General features: G+C 36.6%; 1 protein-coding gene across 3 annotated transcripts in view; it reads left to right on the top strand.

Annotated features, from left to right (window-relative positions):
• CLK4 (CDC like kinase 4) overlaps positions 1-15,597 on the top strand; it is a 28,360-nt gene extending 12,763 nt beyond the window's left edge. For all 3 annotated transcript variants that reach the window (XM_058283175.2, XM_071211172.1, XM_004468906.5), the window contains 11 exons: positions 998-1,220; positions 2,310-2,400; positions 2,793-2,859; positions 8,004-8,120; positions 8,208-8,374; positions 8,622-8,716; positions 8,971-9,100; positions 11,369-11,451; positions 14,092-14,171; positions 14,921-15,011; positions 15,101-15,597. In XM_058283175.2, the coding sequence (XP_058139158.1) occupies positions 998-1,220; positions 2,310-2,400; positions 2,793-2,859; positions 8,004-8,120; positions 8,208-8,374; positions 8,622-8,716; positions 8,971-9,100; positions 11,369-11,451; positions 14,092-14,171; positions 14,921-15,011; positions 15,101-15,241 (1,285 nt within the window). In that variant the 3' untranslated portion in view covers positions 15,242-15,597. The remainder of the gene's footprint in view (positions 1-997; positions 1,221-2,309; positions 2,401-2,792; positions 2,860-8,003; positions 8,121-8,207; positions 8,375-8,621; positions 8,717-8,970; positions 9,101-11,368; positions 11,452-14,091; positions 14,172-14,920; positions 15,012-15,100) is intronic.
• The last annotated feature ends 5,627 nt before the right edge of the window (positions 15,598-21,224 follow it).

The following is a 21,224-nucleotide window of genomic DNA, read 5'->3' as shown; positions in this document are numbered from 1 at the left end:
TAGGGTCCATGACCTCTGTGAAAGTCTTTGTCAAGTTTTGTTTATGCATTTTGCATTTGTTGAGGGAGAGGATCTATAGTTTTCATCGGTTCAGAAGTCAAGCACTATGGCACTAGATGAGTTCTCTTTCATGTAGACTTTTTGTGTATTTCTCAAGCAGGAAGGATAGATTATTAGAAATACAAATAGGGTGGTGGGATTGTAATACTAGACAAGCAATTACAAGATCCTTTTCTCATTTGAGAAGGGTGTATTTTAGATGTCCTTGGCACATGAGGTGGTCCTCAAAAACTGTGCTGTTTCTCAAGCAGGAGGCTAGAAATGCAAAGGGAACAGAAAACAGGATATGTGTTATGTGTCATAAAATTGGCTTGTATGATAGGAATGTGAAAATATCACAATTTTTTTACTAATGTGTTCTGCAACCATGGCAAATGACTTTCCTTCTAGGGATCTTAATTTAGTCATCTGTAAAATTAAAGTCTGGAATACATCTTATGTTCATTCCAGCTCTAATATACTTGTCACGAAAGAATTCTCTATGCCAGGGATATCTAAAATACACTTAAATTAAAAGGGAAAGGAGTCCTGTTTTGCTTGCCTCTGATCGTGCATGGCTTTGTGAAAGAGGAGAGAAAACTTAGTTACAGATGTATATAGCATAAGGGTGATGCATTCCAGAAGAGCAGTTTTGGAATTTTTTGTTTTAACTTTCTCCAGAAGGTAAAGGAACACTTAATCATATAAACATCAAACATAATAAATAAGTGATATGAGTCAAGTTCCTTGGTGTGAAATTGTTGATAGCCATCTATGTAATAAAGATATGGACCCATTTGCTTATTGGTTAACGTATAATTATAATTCATCAGTTTGAAATTTTTTCCCTTTTATTGAGTTAGCTGTATAAACCAGGAATTCTTGAGAAAATGTTTTGTTTGAATCACAATATTTTAGAATGAAGAGAATAATTTGATACCCTTTCATGTGTTTGCAGTCATTATTTAGAAGCAAGGTCCTTTAATGAGAGAGATTATCGGGACCGGAGATACATTGATGAATACAGCAATGACTACTGTGAAGGATATGTTCCTAGACATTATCACAGAGACATTGAAAGCGGCTATCGAATCCACTGCAGTAAATCTTCAGGCCAAAGCAGGAGAAGCAGCCCTAAAAGGAAGCATAATAGACACTGTTCAAGTCATCAGTCACATTCGGTATGATTGAGTTTGTTTTTCTTTTGGGTGGATACTTATTTGTGTATAGAAGCTCATAATGAGCTGATAAGTTTGGAAAAATTTCTTTATAGGTATAATGTTATTTGGATAGATTATAATTGTGTTTGTATTATCTGAATCATTAAAGAAAACTTCCAGATTTTCATAGTTATGTTAGCTAGCCCTCATTTGCCCACATGTACTCATTTTCTGCAGATCAGATCATAGGTGTGTTGATTTGAATAATAAAAACTTTTATTTTTGTGTTTTGCAATAAGATCTTGTAAAAGAATGAAGCACCCATCTTTTCTTCCATCTTTAACATTCTTTTATTTTAAAAGACACTCGGAATCAAATATGGGGAATTGCACTGGTGACACTTAAAAATGACCCTGTATATAGCATTTTTCCATAGCACAGTGCATCATTGGCTACAGCTAATTCAGTTGAAGTTCTGAAAGTGGGTGCTGAATGGAACATATATTATCCAAAGAGCCTGCCTTTTTCTCCCCCTTCACTCAGACATCTTCATCTGTTTGATCAGTAAATTTTGAATTGTTTTCCTCCCTAAGTTTTCTAGTAGAACTTAAGTAGGGTGCAGCATTGAAATTATTAACTAGCTTTATATTCCCCTTTTATTTTAATCATGTATATTTAAAAATATTAAGTAAGACAAATTTCAACTAATCTTGATATTTTAAAACATTTTTCTGACAAACTAGACATCTCAACTTACAGCTTATGCTATTTACTAAGAGATTAGTAAATCATGACATAGCATTCTTTATATTTCAGACTTCAATTAAATCAGTATTTTAAAGAGACAATTGTGTTGTTTTTTTCTATTGCCACTTTAAGTATCTTATCTGAAAATCTGTTCCTTGCCATGTTTTTCTTCTGTAACATAAACTGTGCCCTGTGAATTTCTGGGGACTGAATTTGAAATTGCTCCTGCCAACTGTTCGTGGCCTGGTGCTTATCTGAATGCCTGAATATCTCCCCGCTGAATGAATTGCGTATTCTGCCCTGAATTCACTCTGATATATTGATTGGCTGGACGATCTTGGTGCTGCCCACTTGCCGTTCCAGAAGAGCCATCGAAGGAAAAGATCCAGGAGTATAGAGGATGATGAGGAGGGTCACCTGATCTGTCAAAGTGGAGACGTTCTAAGAGCAAGATGTATAGAATATTTTTCAACACTTTTTAAACTTTGCAGACAGAATAATCTTTTTAAGAATAGTTTGTCAGCGGGGGGCTAAAGAACTCTTCATTGCTTTTTTGTTTTGTTTTTTGTGGGTTGGTTTGTTCTTTTGTATTTCTTCTTTTCTGTAGAATTTAAATATTTCTAAAGTTCCAAAATAATCAATGGAATTTGAGATTAGAGCAAGAAAGATAGCTCTGTCTAATTGTTTTTATAGCAGCTGAAAATAAAATAATTTGAGTGCTGAAACCTTAGTTATGCTTTGATAGAGATCATTTGGAAATATTCCCCATTTAAGCATTCATTGTTTGAATACCTTGCTAATTTATACTCAGATATACCTCACACCTTTTTTCTCCCCTCACTTTAGATGAAATTGTGGATACCTTGGGTGAAGGGGCTTTTGGCAAAGTTGTGGAATGCATTGATCATGACATGTAAGTTTTTTTGTGTGTGTGTTTTCTTTTTTGAACATTCTGATATTTTGGGTGGGGGAGGAGCCATAATTTAGATGAACTAGCATTTTAAATAGTAGCCATGTTTCTCTGGGAGAAATAAATATTCAAGACAGTTTCTCAAACTGGTTTGTTTAAATACTGTGATTGTGGATTTTGATCAAGAATGCTGGCAAATTTTAATCTGATGGTTAATCTGATGCAATTAAAGTAGGTGTTGAAGGGAAGAAGTATTGATTCTTTCCCAGGACCTAGGCCCTTGGCTCAAGAGTGATCTCCTCTGTTTTGGATCATAGGGATAATAGTGCAAGTCTAATTTCATTAGTTGAAAAACCTTTATTAAAGGATATTTGCATGCTGTTTAGCTTCCTAAGCTAAAAAGAAATTAAATCACTTAAAGCCTCCTGGAAAAAGTCCAAATTGTTCCATGAAGTGTATTAAGCCTTTGTGATTTGACCCTCTCTGCCTCATTTTACCCTTTTTTCCCAGGCAATTATAGCTATTGTTTACTAACTTTTTGTAAGTAAACTTCTTAAAAGAATTTAGTGAAACTGTACATTTCTAAATTGACATAAAAAAATTTTTCATCGTAATAACCATTGTGAAGGGGAGCAGATGTAGCTCAGTGGTTGAGTGTATGCTTCCCATGTAGGAGGTCCCAGGTTCTATCCTCAGTACCTCCTAAAAATGAAAAACAAAAACAACTCTCATTGGGGAGCAGATGTAGCTCATTGGTTGAGTGCCTGCTTCCCATGTACAGTGGGTTCAATTCCCATAACTCCTAAAAACATTTTGTGGGGGAAGCATACAATTTCTAGCTTATTGTAAATATTAATATTAAATAAAGCTGTAATCTTTCTTTAAAGATATTTGAGGGAATCTACATAATACCACCATCCATGAACAGACTTGTCTTGAATACTTGGAAATGTTTTATCCTTGAACTTATTTCCATTCCACTTAACCATCAGGAATATCATCCTATAAGTATCTTTTATTATCTCTGCAACAAAAATGTGAATACAACTTGAAATTTTTAAAAATTTGGTTTGAAATATTTTTAGACTACTAGAAAAATTGCTAAAAGAGTTAAAAGAATTACCTTACACTCTTCACCCAGATAGATTCCTGTGTTAATGTTTTGGGATATTTGCTTTATCATTCTTAACATATACATGTAATATTTCTGAATTTTGCCAGCTTAGCCTACAGGTCTTAGATACCCCAAATTTTCCAATTAATGTCCTTTTCAGTATTACTGAGATTCTAAGTCTCAGTATTTGAGGTATTCTGATTGCCAATATTTAGTTGATCAAAATACAATTCTGTGGATTTTAATACTTAGTAAAAACGTAAAATTTTATTGGAAGCATGTATCTTTTATTGAGATGGTTAGATCTTTTTAAATAAGAGTATACGTGTCCATGGATGAATATCTCTTAGTGTTTTAACATTGTTTCTGTTTTTTTTTAATTTTTATATATGTAAGCCTCACATAGTTAAATGGGACTAGAAGGAGTTTCGTCACAGTAATTTTATAACAATATTTTGTAAAGTTATAGCAGTTAAGTCGAGATATATGCCAAAAATCCTATGGAGAATTTTTTTTTTTTTTTAATTTTTTCAGCCCACACCTTCATTGGGGCCTTCATTTTTGTTTGTTTGTTTGTTTTAAAGAAGCTTTAGTTACATAAATGATACACTGAAAATATAGGGGGATTTCCCTATACCCCACTTCTGCCCTCTCCCACACTTGTCACCATTAACAGTGTCTTTCATTAGTGTGGTATGTTTGTTAAAATTGACAAACACATACTGAAGCATTGCTGCTAACCATGGTAAATAGTTTACCATATTTATACATTGCACTATACATTTTTATAATTTTTGACAAAATGCATAATGCCTGTATCCATCATTGCAGTGCCATTCAGAACTAGTCCAGTGTCCCCAAAATGCCCCATGTTACACCTATTCTTCCCTCTCCCATCTCTCAGAACCTCTGGTGACCACTACCTTTATATCAGTGTTAAAAGATCTTCCATTGCTAGAGTAATAATAAGTCTATTTTTGTCTGTAGTTACATTCCCCCCTTATGTTTTTCATTCCTCAGTCTTGAGGACTTGAGGAAGGTAGTGGCCATAGTGTTCCTGATGGAGAGGCACTTAGATCCCATGGGGCCCGATGGATGGAACTGTCTTCCTTTCTGTAGATACTCTTTGCGGGATGGACATTGTCCATTATTATCATTTTGTTAGTTGTCTTGGGTAAGCCTGATGAACTGGAGAGTAGGTATTGCAACATTGCTGAGATTCAGGGTTCAACTGGCATATGAACAGACCAAGGATTTAAGTCTCTCGTACATGTATTTAACAGGTATAGTGCTAATTATAGGTTCAAATAAAAGGAGCAGAAGAGCCATGTATAGGGAAATTATAAATGAGTCTAACTATTACAAAGTAAGACCCACTGACAGGGTGCCAGATTCCTGAGATTGTCTGCCCTGCCTATAGTCTCTAGTTGTCTCTGGAGCCCTCAGAAACACCCCTATTTGAGTCATTATTTACTGTGGCAGTCAGTGAGATCCTCCTGAGATATGTAGTAGTGTAACTTCTGGAGCAACCTCCTGACTCTGACATCTTTTAGCCATAAAATCTCATTTGTATTTAATATTTCCCCCTTTTGGTCAAGGTCTTTTTCCAAATGCATTGCTAGTTGGAGCTTGGTAATAATCCCTTGGCACCAGGGAGGCTCATCCCCAGGAGTCATGTCCCACACTGGGGGATGGGGGGTAAGTAGTTTATTTGCTGAGTTTGGCTTAGAGAGAGAGGCCACATTTGAGCAACAAGGAGGTAAACTCTTAGGCAGTATATAATACTAAGCTAAGTTTCAGTTTCACAAGATCAAGGTTCTTAAGTACAGCCATCAGTCTTGCAGTGACAGATACAAGCCATTATAAATTTTATCAAAACCTATAAAAGTGTATGGTGCATAATGTAAACCATCGACCATGGTTAGTAGCAGTGCTTCAATATTTGTTCATCAGTTGTAACAAATGTACCGTACTCATGTAAGATGTTATAATTAGAGGAAAATTAAGAGAAAGGCAGGGAGTTGGATATAGGGGGATCTGCTATATTTTCTGTGTGGGTTTTCTGTAAAGCTTCTTTGAAAATAAAACAAAAAACACTGGGAAAGCATACAGAAGAAATTGTCACTATACATAAGATAACATCTTATAGCAGGAGTTCTTAACCTTTTTGTTCCATGGACCACTTTGCTAGTCAAGTGAAAACCACAGACCCCTTATTAAGTCCACATTATACTGTGTAACATTTAATAAATATATCACACCAGCACTAACACATCCCCACAGGAATAATGTTTTTATGAATTTCAACTCAAGGCCCCTTGTTAAGAACCCCTGTCTTACAGTCATGACATAATGAAAAAATTGTTTTCTATTTATGTATTTAATTATTATTTTTTAATTATTTTTATTCTCTGTTTTTGGCTTTGTTTTGGGGAGGTATTGCCATACAGAAGTATTGCAACTGTGGCAGGGGAGGATTACTTGTACAGGATGTGGGGAGGGCTGCACCTGGGCATGCCTTTATGGAATGTGAATATGCTCAAGTGGTCATGGGGTATTGTCTCAGTGGGTGCAGACCCACACAATATCTGAATATTGAATTCCCATGCTAGGAAATCCTGTAACATTCTCTGATAGAGCGGCAAGAATCCCTAGAGTACGTGGACAGTGCCTAGGAAAGGAGGCCAGACTAATATGTTTTTGTCTTTTTTTTTTTTTTTTTAAGATTTATATATTTATTCCTCATATACACACATTGTTTTGCGCTCGCTGTCTGCTCTCTGTGTCCATTCACTGGGTGTTTGTGTCTGCTAGTCTTCTCTTTAGGCAGCACCAGGAACTGATCCTGGGACCTTCCAGAGTGGGAGAGAGGCACTCAATCTCTTCCACCACCTCAGTTCCCTGGTCTGCTGCATCTCTTAAAGTCTTTCCTCTGTGTTTCTTTTTGTTGCTTCATCTTGCTGTGCCAGCTCTCCACTTGGGCCAGCACTCCTGAGTGGACCAGCATAATGGACCTGTGGGACCTTAAAAGCAGTGAATTGGAAACCACCTGTCTTGAGCAAAGATTTGCTATTCAGTCATGACAGTATATTTGCTTGCCTCAAAGACTTTTCTTCCTTTTTTTTTTTTTACAGCCTAGGGCATATCTCTTGATATGCTAATAAGGCATGGGTGAAGATTTCTTTCCTTTTGTAAAGTATAAAGGCCCTAGTGAAAAAGGAGGCTTTAATGCCAGCTCATCTTCAGGCCGATCAGGTTTAGAAAGAGGCCAAAAGGAAAGTTAAAGATCTGAAAGAGTACTTCAAAGTCATTCAGGGCTCTGTATTTGTGAGAAGAATCCTTATATGTGCCCCATTCTAAAGACCTCTGCCTTACAATGTTGCTCTTCTTATCTTCTTGTGTTAAATAATTTAATCAGTGTTTTCTTGACGCCATGACTTAGAGCTGGTATTTCCTTTGCTTGGATGTTCTGTATCCCTCCCAAATTTGACAAACTCTTACTTTTCAGGACATTTTTGTGTCTCTGATTCTCTGAAGGGGTCTGAACTCCCCTAAACATCCCAGTGGTTAGACCTCTCTTACATACTCTTTCCTATCTCATGCCAAGAACTTCTATTGATACAATAATTTGTTCAGTCTTTTCCCTTAGACTGTGAAGTTCATAGGGACAAGCCATTTGTTTTCATCAGTAACAAGCCTGATGAATGAAGAATGCCCAGCAGCAGCATATTCTATCCTCAATTTATGTTTTTATCCTTTTTTGGTTTTATTTTTGTTGTATAAAATCCAGGTAAATTTTAAATTTGGAAACAAACATTAAGATGCATTAGTATTAAGAGAATTATTGCTCCATGTAAAGTGTATTTTGTCAAAATGCTTTGAGATGTTATATGGAACCTGGTATATATGCCCTGAAAGATTATTTTAGAATAATAACATAGAGTGCTTGGTAAGTAAAATTGTGCTTTACAGGATACATGGTTTCAAGTCATGTCTGTGCACTTACTGTTTTCATCTTAATTTTGTTTTTAAGGGATGGTATACATGTAGCAGTGAAAATTGTAAAAAATGTAGGTCGATACCGTGAAGCAGCTCGTTCAGAAATCCAAGTATTGGAGCATTTAAATAGTACTGACCCCAATAGTGTCTTGTAAGTATAAGTCTGAACTGTGAGCCATTATATTCTATGAAATAAGAATTCTGTGAACTGAATTATATTTGTTTTGATGTGTTTTAGCCGATGTGTCCAGATGCTAGAATGGTTTGATCATCATGGTCATGTTTGTATTGTGTTTGAACTGCTGGGACTTAGTACCTATGATTTCATTAAAGAAAACAGCTTTCTGCCATTTCAAATTGATCACATCAGGCAGATGGCATATCAGATCTGCCAGTCAATAAATTGTAAGTATACTTGATAAATCATTAAACACCAAAAAAAGTTTGCTATACGAGCAACCTGTCAACACATTGTCACATATTCCAGAAAATATGAACACAAGCACATATTTCAGAAAATATGAACACAGCACATATTCCAGATACAGCTGAAGCCACTATTGACCCCTCTAACCCCACTCCTAACTCCCCTATTCCTAGGACAAATTTGATTTGTAAGTAAAACTAATACTGTTTTTTTGTTCTCTTGTAGTTTTGCATCATAATAAATTAACCCATACAGATCTGAAGCCTGAAAATATTTTATTTGTGAAGTCTGACTATATTGTCAAATATAACTCCAAAATGGTAAGTTAAAGGCTTGTCTTAAATTTGGTGGTTTTCTTTAAAATTAATTTAGTTTGGTGATCCTTGGAAGAGGATTAGCACCTCTGAGGCTCATTATATCCTGATGTATGTATTGATAAAAGGGTAATTCTACTTTGCTTTCCTTGTGGGGTTAGAGTAGAAATCAGAAAGATAATTCATGTGCAAGCCTTTTGAATGGTGCTGTAAAATATATCTTTATTGATTTTCATGTTTACCAAACTGTATCTCTCTAGAAACGTGATGAACGCACATTGAAAAATACAGATATCAAAGTTGTTGACTTTGGAAGTGCAACATACGATGATGAGCATCATAGCACTTTGGTATCTACACGACATTACAGAGCTCCAGAGGTCATTTTGGGTCAGTAGACACCAAGCTTGCTGATAACGTAATTGAAAAAGAGGCTTTCTGTGCAGCTTTTATTGGACGGGGGTGGGGATTTTCTGAGCAATGTATAGAAACTTCTGTTTTCATAGTTCGACATTTGCTATACATAATCATTTTCCTAGGAGGGAAAAATGTGATGCCATACATGGTTTATCATTCATACATGAACATACATAAACAAGTATATAGTAAAAGTTGTGAACTTAACAAAACAAACATGCCTGTTATCATACGAGGCTCCCATACATCATCCTACTACCAGTTCCTTGTATTGTTGTGAAACAACAGTGAGGTATTTTCAGAGCCTGAAAGGAGGTAAATGCCTGGGTTTTATCAATTTTAAGTTACAGATTCCCACCCCCCACATTTTCAGTTTCTGAAATCAGGACAAAGTAATTGTTGTTTTTCTTTAATAGTGGTACATGAAACTATGGTGCATCTTATAGTTAATGGCCTGCTAGATTGGGTAAAATATTGGAGTTACTTGCCTTGAAGCAAAGGAATCAGGAGATTGGTATGCTTAGAATAATCCTTTGTGTATTTTTGTGTATTCCTGAGGATTAAGGCAGGATTAGATTGGAGAGGAAGATGTAGTCTGGTTCTGCAGTTGAGGCATGTGTTGGATGTTGGTTGTAATCAGATATGGTTGTGAGAGGGTGATAAAAGTGAGTGATGTGAAATTCCAAGGAGAATGAGGGCAATGGGTGGGGTCATTTAGAATGGTGTGCTACAGAAGGTAAAAAAACCACCTGGGGAAAACTAGAGTGGGAAATGAAAGGAGTGGTTAGAGAAGGAAATTTTTACCTACAATCCAAGATCTAGCCTTTGCACATTTTGTGTGTGCTGCTGTAAATAGAAATCACACTCCATTATCCATTCGTTCAAATGATAGGCACTGGGAAGGTTGACAAATGATAGTTGGAGGTTAACAAATAATTAAATCATAGTCAAGGCCCTTGAAGATATTGCTTATTTTCTTTTCTTTAAAATCAGTGTGTTACTGAAAGTAATTGAAATGTCTTTTAAAGGAGGTTTTATTTATGTTCTCATAATTACTAAATATTTAATCTTCAAAAGATTAAAACTGTGTAGTTTGCTCTTCTCCTTTCCACTTCAGTATAGGCTTAAGACTATGTGTTTTCTTCTTCCCTGAATATTATTGTTGAGAATTCTGAATGAGAAAGTACGTATCACCATGTATAGACAGCCTGAAAATACATACATCGATTCCTCTCTGTGTGAATTTAAATGGTATATGAGTCAGAGTTCTCCAGAGAAACAGAACCAAAAGGGAGTGTGCATGTGTGTGTGCGTGTGTGTGTATGTATAAATATTATCAGGTTTATACAAATTGGCTTATGTGACTGGAGATTGGTAAAGTATGAGTTCTGTAGGGCAGGCCTCAGATTGGGCACTCTCATGAAGGTTTTGATGAATTTCCCAGGATAAGCTGTCTGAAGTAGAGATTAAAATTCTTCTGACTGCTGAAGTCATCATTTCACCCTTTAAAGCCTTAATTGAGGGGATGAAGGCAGTGTCCTTTGTTGATTGTAGATATAATCAGCCATAGATGCAGTCAGCTTACTGATGATGTAAATCCACAAAATACCCTCACAGTCACAATCAGACCAGTGCTTGCTTGACCAAACACCTGGACACCATAACCTAAACAAACTTGACACCTGAAGTTATCCATCACAAATGGCTTTTTGATTTCTGTTTGTGAGTGAAACTATAATTTCTAATATAATTACTGCACAATTTATGTAAAGCTATAGTATTTCTTTTAACAGAAGTAGTAAACTCAGACATCAAGCTGATAATAATTGATAAAGGGTTAGTAATTATTTTCTGAGGATAATTGTAAACCTATATTTGTACTATAATATGTAAAAATTCTTGAAGCCACCCTGAATGGGGTATAACAGGTTCAACAGCAGTGTTCCCCATTGCACGAATAGTTCAGAGACTTTGGAAGATTTGTACAAATTGGTATTTATATTTAGAAAACATTTGAGTCCCCCTTTTTTTTTTTTTTTTACATAAAATACATACACCACCACCACCCCATTGTGTTTTCATTGAAGGGCGATGTACTATGAGAGCATTTAATATAAAACTAAAAATGTAAACCCTCTCAAATAGGCTATTTAAAGAGAACTGCCGTATATGGAAATAATTTAGTGTATTGGTGATTACAAATTATTGCATAATAAAATGTTTGTTTTTGTTTTTAAATAGCTTTAGGTTGGTCTCAGCCTTGTGATGTTTGGAGCATAGGGTGCATTCTTATTGAATATTACCTTGGTTTCACTGTCTTTCAGGTCTGTATCTCGTAAATCTTTTTTACTAATTCATAATGGATTTTAAATGATAAAGGCATTTTAAAGTTTTGGCTTCTGTTTTGAGAAGTAGCCCTACTTTCAGTATTCTTGAGAATAAATCTTAAATATGCATAATGGTCGTCATCCTCTTAAAACCCCCAGTTGAATGAAATAGTACAGTTAGTGAATAGTCATAAGTAATTTTGCATGTGATTGGCATTTTTAAAATATGATCCAGGTGTGGTACATATTGTCTCATAGTTCTTGTTTTTATAGAGCTCCTTCATAAATTCATATTAGTGTTAATGTGGCCAGTGTTAATTTAGTTCTCATTGTATCATTTGTCATTGTGACCATGAGCAAACAATTCCTTTTTATAAAAGAATTCAGGGACAAGAAGTTAATGTTTTCTCAGTATTAAGCACCTTTGATGTCCTAAGCACGTTTCTAGGCACTTAAATTTATAAAGATGAAAAGACATATAAAAGATAGACATGGGAAAACAGTAACAGTATAATATGGTGTCTTAGTTTGTCGAAGGCTGCCAATGCAAAGTACCAGGAATGAGTTGGCTTTTATAATGGGAAATTGATTAGTGATAAAAACTTACAGTTCCAGGTCTGTGAAACTGTCCAGACCAGGGCACCATTAGAATTAGAGATGCTTTCTCACCAAAGTCAATTATTGGTGATCCTGGCATCCTGCCTAATGGCAAGATGGTAGCTGATGTCTTCTGAGGTCCCTGCCTTTCCCGCAAGGCACACTGTCTCCACAGAGCTCAACTGTGGGCATATGGCTTGTCTCTTTCCAGGCCTTTTCTCAGTCTTGGCTGTTCTTAACTGCTTTCTTCCTGAGCCCAGCTGTGGGTAACCAGGCATATAGCTAGTCTCTTCAGCCTTAAACTGCTCAGTGGGCTCAGCCTCTTGGGGGTTTCATGCCTCAGCTTCCACCGCTAGCAGTTCCTGACTTCTCGCACTCACATGGCTGGGTCAGAATGGCAGAGGTGTCTATTCTGAGTCTTCTTTCTTTCTGCATCTCCATTTATATAAGGCTCCAATGAGAGGATAGAGACTCAACTTGAGTCACCGCACTGACTTAGTCCGATGAGAAGCAGTCTAATCAAGACCTTTTAACCAGATCTAATGCAGTCAAAGAGTCTCATACCAACAGGAATGGATTAGTTCAAAAACATAATTCTTAGGAGGGATTCACCAAATTCAGACAGTGACATGTGGGTAATTGCTGTTACAGAACAGTGTAGTGAAACCCCAGGAAAGCTTTCCCTAGAGAAGGCATCACTGAGGAAGTAAAAATATAATTAAGCCAATGCTAGAAGGAAGAGAATGAGTTTGTTAGAAAAGTGGAGACTGTGATGGCCATACCAATAAAAAGAAATAGTATTCCTAAATATGTAGGAAGTTAAGGAACATACTCAGGGAAGAATAAATAGTGTCGTTGTAGTGTCATATGTAACTGGGAGAATGATAGTATTCAACAGAAGAATCAGGCAAGGACTGATTCATTAAGGATTTGTGAACTACAGAAAGGTATTTGTTTTATCCAAGAACTCAGTGGTTTCCAAATGTAAACTGGTAAAACCACACCATACGGTTCATGTTCTGGCCTTTATTTAGAGTTTATATCCTCCTGATTTTTTTTTTTTTTTTTTTTTTTGGTATTAAAATACCCATTTTAGAAAATAATGGTAATAGTTATTGATAGTTGGCAGTTTTTAAATAAAAGTCCCTATTATGACAAAAATCCTATTTTGGTCTCATTTTCCCCCCAAAGTTTTACTTATATTTGAAATCTAAAAGTCTAGAAAGCTGTAGATGGTGGCAGCCATAGAAGAACTTTTTAAGTAGGGCTGTGATGTGACCAAGGCCATTATTATTATTATTACTATTATTATTATTTGCATGGGGGGGTAGTTTGGGGCAGTCCTGGCTCAGGATTATTGTATCAGATCAGTTGTGGAGGTTGATTTGAAATATGACAATGAAGGATGGGGATGAAGCCATGATGAGTTTAGATTCACTTAGGTTATTGCACGCTGTATGTTTATTTTTGTCATGAAGTGATTAAAGACTTTATTTTGAAGGCACTGTGCTGGGTACAAATAACTGGCAGATTTCAAAAAGCCTTAAGTATAGTCTGTTCTTCAGCCAATTCCAGCCTGGTACCTGTTTTAAAAAAAGAAAAAGAATTTGTGTCCAGGCAATCCTAAAATAATTACTATCTTTATTGTCTTGGATTAGTAAATGTTAAGTGGCTATTTCATTAATAAATATGAGATTTTGGTATTGACAGAATATGGTGTAAATAGAGTTTAATCTTGGCTAAGTACCTGGTTAAAAGAGGAGGAGGCCGTTTTTGTGGTAATCTTCCCTAGTCATTCCTCAAGCAGTGCAAGAAATAAAACTGTTCAGTTTCTAAGTAAACAAATTATGCTTCAAATGTATACAGTATTTTACTGATTGATCTCAGAAAGACTTTAAGTTTATTGAGTTTGCAGTGCAGTGTAAATTGTGTAGTTGTCTAATCCATTCCTTTTATGTCAGCATGATTTTCTTGTGTTTTCTTTTAATAGGCATGTAGGGAAATGGAGAGTGCTAAATTTCTTTTTTCTACACTTTTTAGACTCATGATAGTAAAGAACACCTGGCAATGATGGAACGAATATTAGGACCCATACCAGCCCACATGATTCAGAAAACAAGGTACGTGCACCCAGTGGCCTGTATTCAAACTCTAGAAAAGCCAAATTTGTATGGCTTGTTCCAAGGACTGCAGATTATGGAATTTTCCTATACCTGATGATAACTTTATGTAACTGTATTTTAGTTGTTTTTTCTTTTTTAAGGTCAAAATGTTAAAAATAAATGAAAAATTTACCTTGTTCTCTAGTAAACAAAATGGTAGTTTTTATACCCAGATTAACCTTTGCATAAATGTTTTGCTAAGTTAATGTGAAAATAATACATGGAGTAATAATAGAGCTTATTCTTTGGAGTCATATCAGTCTAAGTTTGAATTCCATACTGTTGCTAAATCAGCTGTGTGCCTTTGGGCAAGGTACTATAGAGATTTCCAAACAATTTTTACAACAGTTGCGGGATTTATTTAAAGATTTACAACCCCATTGCAGGTTAGTGAAATCAGAATTTACCAGAATAGATTCAGGAATCTCTTTTTGAAGCTGGCCTTGTTCTATGCATGTTATTTGGGAACAACTTATTTAGGATACTAAAACCTCAAAGATTGGAAGATTAAATAAATATTACATAAAGTATCTGATATTTAATTGTTGAGATTTTTTAAAGATGGTATGCATTCCTATGTGTGTATGTATATAGAAAAACATTCTCTACCATCTGTTTCCACCCCAGTTCATACCCCATCCCCCCAGGGTGACAGCTTAGCAATGTCCATCTTTTGTTATTTTACTAATGCAGACTTTTTCCTTTAGAAAACGCAAATATTTTCACCATAACCAGCTGGATTGGGATGAACATAGTTCTGCTGGTAGATATGTTAGGCGACGCTGCAAACCATTAAAGGTAAAAGGGGGAAAAAAGATTTAAAGGTTAGAAAAACAAGTTTTGCTATTTTTTAAATACCTTTCTAAAAAAATTTTTTTCTCTTCCAGGAATTTATGCTTTGTCATGATGAAGAACATGAGAAACTGTTTGACCTGGTTCGAAGAATGTTAGAATATGATCCAGTTAAAAGAATTACCTTGGATGAAGCATTACAGCATCCTTTCTTTGACTTATTAAAAAAGAAATGAAATGGAAATAAGTGGTCTTACTATATACTTCTCTAGAAGAGATTACTTAAGACTGTGTCAGTCAACTAAACATTCTAATATTTTTGTAAACATTAAATTATTTTGTACAGTTAAATGTAAATACTGTATGCTTTGTATCAAGTGTAATTATCTTGTTAAGCAAGTACGGTCTTGATAATGATATATAAAAAGTTAAAATTTCAATTTTCTTTTTTTGAGATTAATTACCATTTTTAAAGACCTTTGGAATATCCTTTGTGTCCAGTGATAAATGTGATTGATCTTGTTTTTTTGTACTTGGCAGTTGACTCTTTGAAGTGATTTTTTTGAGTAAAAGGAAAATCTTAACTATTTTATTCTTTTCTTTTTTTTTTTTTGTCTAGCCATTTTTTTCAGGTAGGGGAGGGTTGCTGCCCCAGGCAAAGGTGGAGTGCTTCCAGCAGAGGCTGGTAGCTATTGGCTGTACAGATCATGTTAGGGCTGAGGTGCAGGCTCTGGGCCTGCATGCTGAAAGCATGCCAGTGCTGTGCACGGCCTGGAGGAATCACAGAAGGCCGTGAGCTGGTCCCAGACCATATGCGCCAAGGTTTACTAGGCCAACTGGCTGAATTCAGAAGGAGCCTGGCTGGCCTGGAGGCCTGGGGCACATTGCCGCTCACTATGGGGCATGATAGAAGATGGATGGTCAGACTGGGTGACTCCTTACTTTATTCTTAAAGGAATATTTTTATATACCTCAAATTTAGAGCTTTTTTTTTTTTTTTTTTAACTTTAAAGGTTTTTCTTGTAATTGGTTAACAAATAAGTTAACGGTAGATAGAGTGACACTGGAAACTAAATCCCAGATAAATATGTTTATAGTTGGGAATATTATTAAATTGGTTAAGTATTATATTGTCTCATGAGTGATGGTGGTGGTAAAAAGCATAGTGGAAAGGCATTGTTTGTCCATTGTGATTTTAATAAAACACTTCATTTAAGAAAGAAGTTAAACTGGAAAATCAGTTTGGAAGATCACATTTGCTAAGGGCTGTTTGGTGAGTCACAAGCATTCCTATAACTGAAGATTTAGTTTTTAATTCCAAGTCCTGAAGAGTCTTGAAATTGTCTAACATCTGGGAAACGGACTTTGGCCCAGTGGTTAGGGCGTCCATCTACCATATGGGAGGTCCGCGGTTCAAACCCCGGGCCTCCTTGACCCGTGTGGAGCTGGCCACGCGCAGCGCTGATGCGCGCAAGGAGTGCCGTGCCACGCAAGGAGTGCGCCCGTGAGGAAAGCAGTCCTTGCACCCGTGAGGAGAGCCACCCAGCGTGAAAAGAAAGAGCAGCCTGCCCAGGAATGGCGCCGCCCACACTTCCCGTGCCGCTGACGACAACAGAAGCGGACAAAGAAACAAGACGCAGCAAAATAGACACCGAGAACAGACAACCAGGGGAGGGGGGGGAAATTAAATAAATAAATCTTTAAAAAAAAAAAAAAAAAGGACTGAGTAAGAGAATACACGTACAGTATTTAAAAAAAAAAATTGTCTAACATCTGTTTCCTTATCAAATTAAGTGAATATTTAACATCTTAAACCTAAGAGAATTAAACATTGAGCAATTTATAATTTTGTTAATCCTTCCTGGTTTTTTTTTGTTTTTTTTTTTAAAGATTTATCTATTTATTTAATTTCCCCTCCCCTGGTTGTCTGTTCTTGGTGTCTATTTCCTGCGTCTTGTTTCTTTGTCCGCTTCTGTTGTCAGCGGCATGGGAAGTGTGGGCGGCGCCATTCCTGGGCAGGCTGCTCTTTCTTTTCACGCTGGGTGGCTCTCCTCACGGGCGCAAGGACGGCTTTCCTCACGGGCGCACTCCTTGCGCGTGGGGCTCCCCCACGCGGGGGACACCCTTGCGTGGCAAGGCACTCCTTGCGTGCATCAGCACTGCGCGTGGCCAGCTCCACACGGGTCAAGGAGGCCCGGGGCTTGAACCGCGGACCTCCCATGTGGTAGACGGACGCCCTAACCACTGGGCCAAAGTCCGTTTCCCAATCCTTCCCTGTTGAAAAAGGATTTGATTGGAAAACATTCCTGAGAGGGAAGCTCCACAGAAATTTCCAAAACTAGTTGGCTGGCTAACAAACTTTTTGGCTATAGATTTTTTTTTTTTTTTAACTATTCCTGTTTTCAGAAACATAAAACTACATGGTAAATGTTATTTAATTACTGAATGTTAATTTAGTAAAAAAAAAATCTTGATATTGTTCATTCTACCAGGTAGACTTGTTTTTTTCATTGTAGGATTCACAATCAGTTACAATTTGTTTTTTGTTAAAAGTATCTCCATTTCTTATGTGCAACACACTAAAAATTGAGTTTTATCTATTTGTGTATTTTAAATATAAAATACATGGATTTTCTTGGATGATGAAGAGGGAAACTAGGCTGAGCCTCCTACATTAGCCAGGGTCAGCATTTGCCAGTCTAGGAAGGCTAATTGTAAAGTTGACCAAAAATTTAGAAAAGCTGAAACAAATTTTACCATGGATGCAATGTTTATGTTTAAGCCTCTGGTGTAATCTGGAGAAAGTGTATACACCTCCAGAACAGTTGTACTATATCATGTGAGTAGTAATGGTTTTTAAGGGTAGAGAGCCTTTAGTGTAGAAAAAGCTTCTTGACTATCAGTGTTGCTGTAACTTTAAAATAGCTGCCATCCTTTATTCCCCCTCACCCCGTTTTCATTCTTCCACAGGTACTCCTGTCCATTTTCTTACAGGTGCTTGCAGTTCCTAAATTAACTTATAGTTTCTCCCCCTTCAAATACTCATCCCCTCAGTAGCTGATCTTAAGGATATAGGAAGAAAGAAAAGGATTCTTAACTAAGAAGTTAATGATTGCTAACCCCTTTCCCTTCTGAAAAGGTCACAGTCTTACAAAGGCTATTTGCTAATTCATAGACCTGATTCATGGAATTCTAGGAAATTCATGGAATTAACAGTTAAGAAGGTAGAGAAATGTTTTAACAGTTCCGGTGGCACCTCTGAGTACTGTAAACCTCTGCTTTGAGTTCTTGAGTTCCTACTCATTGCCTTTTTCCTTGTACTTAACTCATTTTCTGAAGGCTCCAGGTTTTTTCTTGACAGTGCAGAGTGTTTTTTTAAAAGCACTGAAAGGTTCAGAAACACTGAAGCAGAAAACCGAATCATTTGTTTTTCTTAATTTGATGCCTCATAGTTGCTATTTCTAGAAATTCCATTGAAATCAAGCTTTGTTTTCTGAGTCTTAACTGCAGCTAATTGGTTATTTCCGGTGTTTTCTGCTGTTTATTTTCTTGAGTTCAGAGTAGATGAAAAAAATAATTTTGTGCTATTAGTAAGTTGACAGTGGCAGAGAAACTACCCTGTGAAGTTTTTATAACCCATAAAATTAAAAACTATTCCTCTAAGTAATCTTTTTTTTTTTTTAGATTTATTTTATTTATTTCTCTCCCCTTCCCCCTCACCCCAGTTGTCTGGTATCTGTGTCTATGTGCTGCGTTGTCTTCTTTGTTCCCTTTTCTGTGTCTGTCTTTGTTGAGTCATCTCGTGTCAGCTCTCTCTGCTGCACCATTCCTGTTCAGGCTGCACTTTCTTTGGCGCTGGGCGGCTCTCCTTACGGGGGCACACTCCTTGTGCGTGGGGCTCCCCTACGTGGGGGGCACCCCTGTGTGGCAGGGCACTCCTTGCACACATCAGCACTGCGCATGGGCCAGCTCCACACAGGTCAAGGAGGCCCGGGGTTTGAACCGCAGACCTCCCATCTGGTAGACGGATGCCCTATCCACTGGGCCAAGTCCGCTTCCCTTCTCTGAGTAATCTTGAAGGGCTAGATGCTAGAGAAATAGGAAATGATTTGCCAAGACTCAAAAATTGTGTCCTTTTTAAGATTGATTTATTTCTCTCCATCCCCTCATTGTTTTCACTTGCTGTGTCTGTCTTCCTTGCTCCTTTAGGAGGTACAAGGAGCGAAACCCAGGACCCCCAATATGGGAAGGATGCACCTGATCCCTAGAGCCCCCTCCATTCCCTGCTTTGTTGTGTCTATCATGTTTTTCTTGTGTCTTGTTGCATCAGCTTGCTGTCTTGTTTACGAGGTATCAGGAACTGAACCAAGGACCTCCCATGTGGTAGGCGGGAGCTCAGTCACTTGAGTCATATCCACTTCCTGAATTATGCCTTGTACACAGCTTTACTAGACTCTGGCATTTTGCTTTCCTGTGATACAATATACTGCATTGAGTCAAACTTGATCAGTTTGATTTTTGATCACAGCTCTACTGTGAAATGACTTGGAATGAAACAAAGTAAAGGTTAGTAGTTCTTGAATTCCATTCACATTTTTCTTTATTACAGTGTTTGATAAATAGCTCAGCCATCAAAATTAGTAAGATGGTATGGCCATTTGAAAATGTCCTGTTTTAAGTAGGTAGGTGGGTAATATTTGATGCCTGTCAGTATCCTGAAGTGAGAAAACCCTTCACCTGGGTGTTTAGCTCCTTTGCAGTTTGAAAATTCTCATTCCCATAAGTTTTTATTTTAAAGTTAAATATCCCATACTGATTAATGTGTTATATTTTCAAATACGGTGGAAGTAATTCATTATGAATCAATAATAGCAACAGTTGTAGAAGATTTCATATTTGCAAATAGAAACAATTATAATTCTTAAGAGTTTTGATCACTGGACCTCTTCTCAAGCTATCACCTCTCCAGCTGTATCCTTGAGGGTCAATTTTGTTGGTAGATTTGGGGGGCAGTGGCGGTGGCGGGTAGAGGGCAATTAAAGTTCAAAAGTCAAGTCAAATTAGTTTTACAACTCCTGTTCACCCATTTTAGATATAAAGGAGGAAATCACCCTAGTGTGAAGACAAAATCATCTGACAGTTGGCTACTTCTATATTCTTAGCATTTTTTTTTTTTAACGGAATAAGTACTTTAGCAGGTCAGTTACAAACAACCATAAGGAGAGTGAAAATTTCTCAAAGTATTATACCAGGGCATAGTAGTAAGCTTATTAACTTACTTAAAAATTCTGGTTAAGCACATTTATCTATTGGCAAATAGCCAGTGTTCTCATCCATAATTTCTGGCATAAAGCATTATCTGGTAAATGCAAAAAATCAACCATTTTTTAGGAACTTTACCAATATGTAAATGTATATTATATTACAACTGTTGGCAAAATTACATACTCTGTGATGTTGGCAGACTGGCGTCAGTATTTATGACATTTGTATTTTTGGGCTTTGCTATCCTGGTCTTCAACTTCCATTTCAATTTCATCTTCCTCACTCTACAGACAGGAACAGCAGGTGATTCCCCGTGGTCTCCCTTGCCAACCATGTCTACCCGCTAAGCTATATTCTTAACTTCTTAAGGAATTTTTAAAACAATTCAAAAGTGGGATAGAAAAGTAAACCTCTGTATACATATTAGCCCGGCTTCAAAATTTAAAAAATTTGGAAATTTCACTTCATCTGTATCCTAGTTTATTTCCCTGTTGTATTTTACTGCTAAATACTGTATCATTTCACCCAAACTATTACTTAACAGATAAGGGCTTTTTAAAAAACATAATGCCCTTATATATCATAACTAACAACATTTCTTAACGTTTGGTATTCAGTCCATATTTAAATTTTCGTGGTTATTTCCAAAAAAACGTCATTTTGTAGTTGGTTGAATAGGACCTAGGCAGGATACATTGCTATAATATATCTCAGGTCTCTAAATTACTGTACATGCTTTTTTTCTTTTTTTTGCTCTTTATTAATGAAATGGAGTCATTTACCTTACAGAATTTCCTGTACTCAAGAAGTCTTCATAGTGTCCATTCCTTTGGTTCCCTTTTTCCTGTAAAATGATAAATAATGAAGGGAAGTTGTTTGCTTTTTTTTTTAATAGAATGCCTTCTAATAAATACAGAGAGATTGTTAGAATTTTAAAATTTTGCTATCTTGCAA

This window comes from Dasypus novemcinctus, chromosome 2, assembly GCF_030445035.2.
Source record: "Dasypus novemcinctus isolate mDasNov1 chromosome 2, mDasNov1.1.hap2, whole genome shotgun sequence".
In the NCBI taxonomy this organism is placed as follows: Eukaryota; Metazoa; Chordata; class Mammalia; order Cingulata; family Dasypodidae; genus Dasypus; species Dasypus novemcinctus.
Note: the sequence above shows the minus strand (reverse complement) of the source record. Positions and strands in the feature narration are given on the sequence as shown.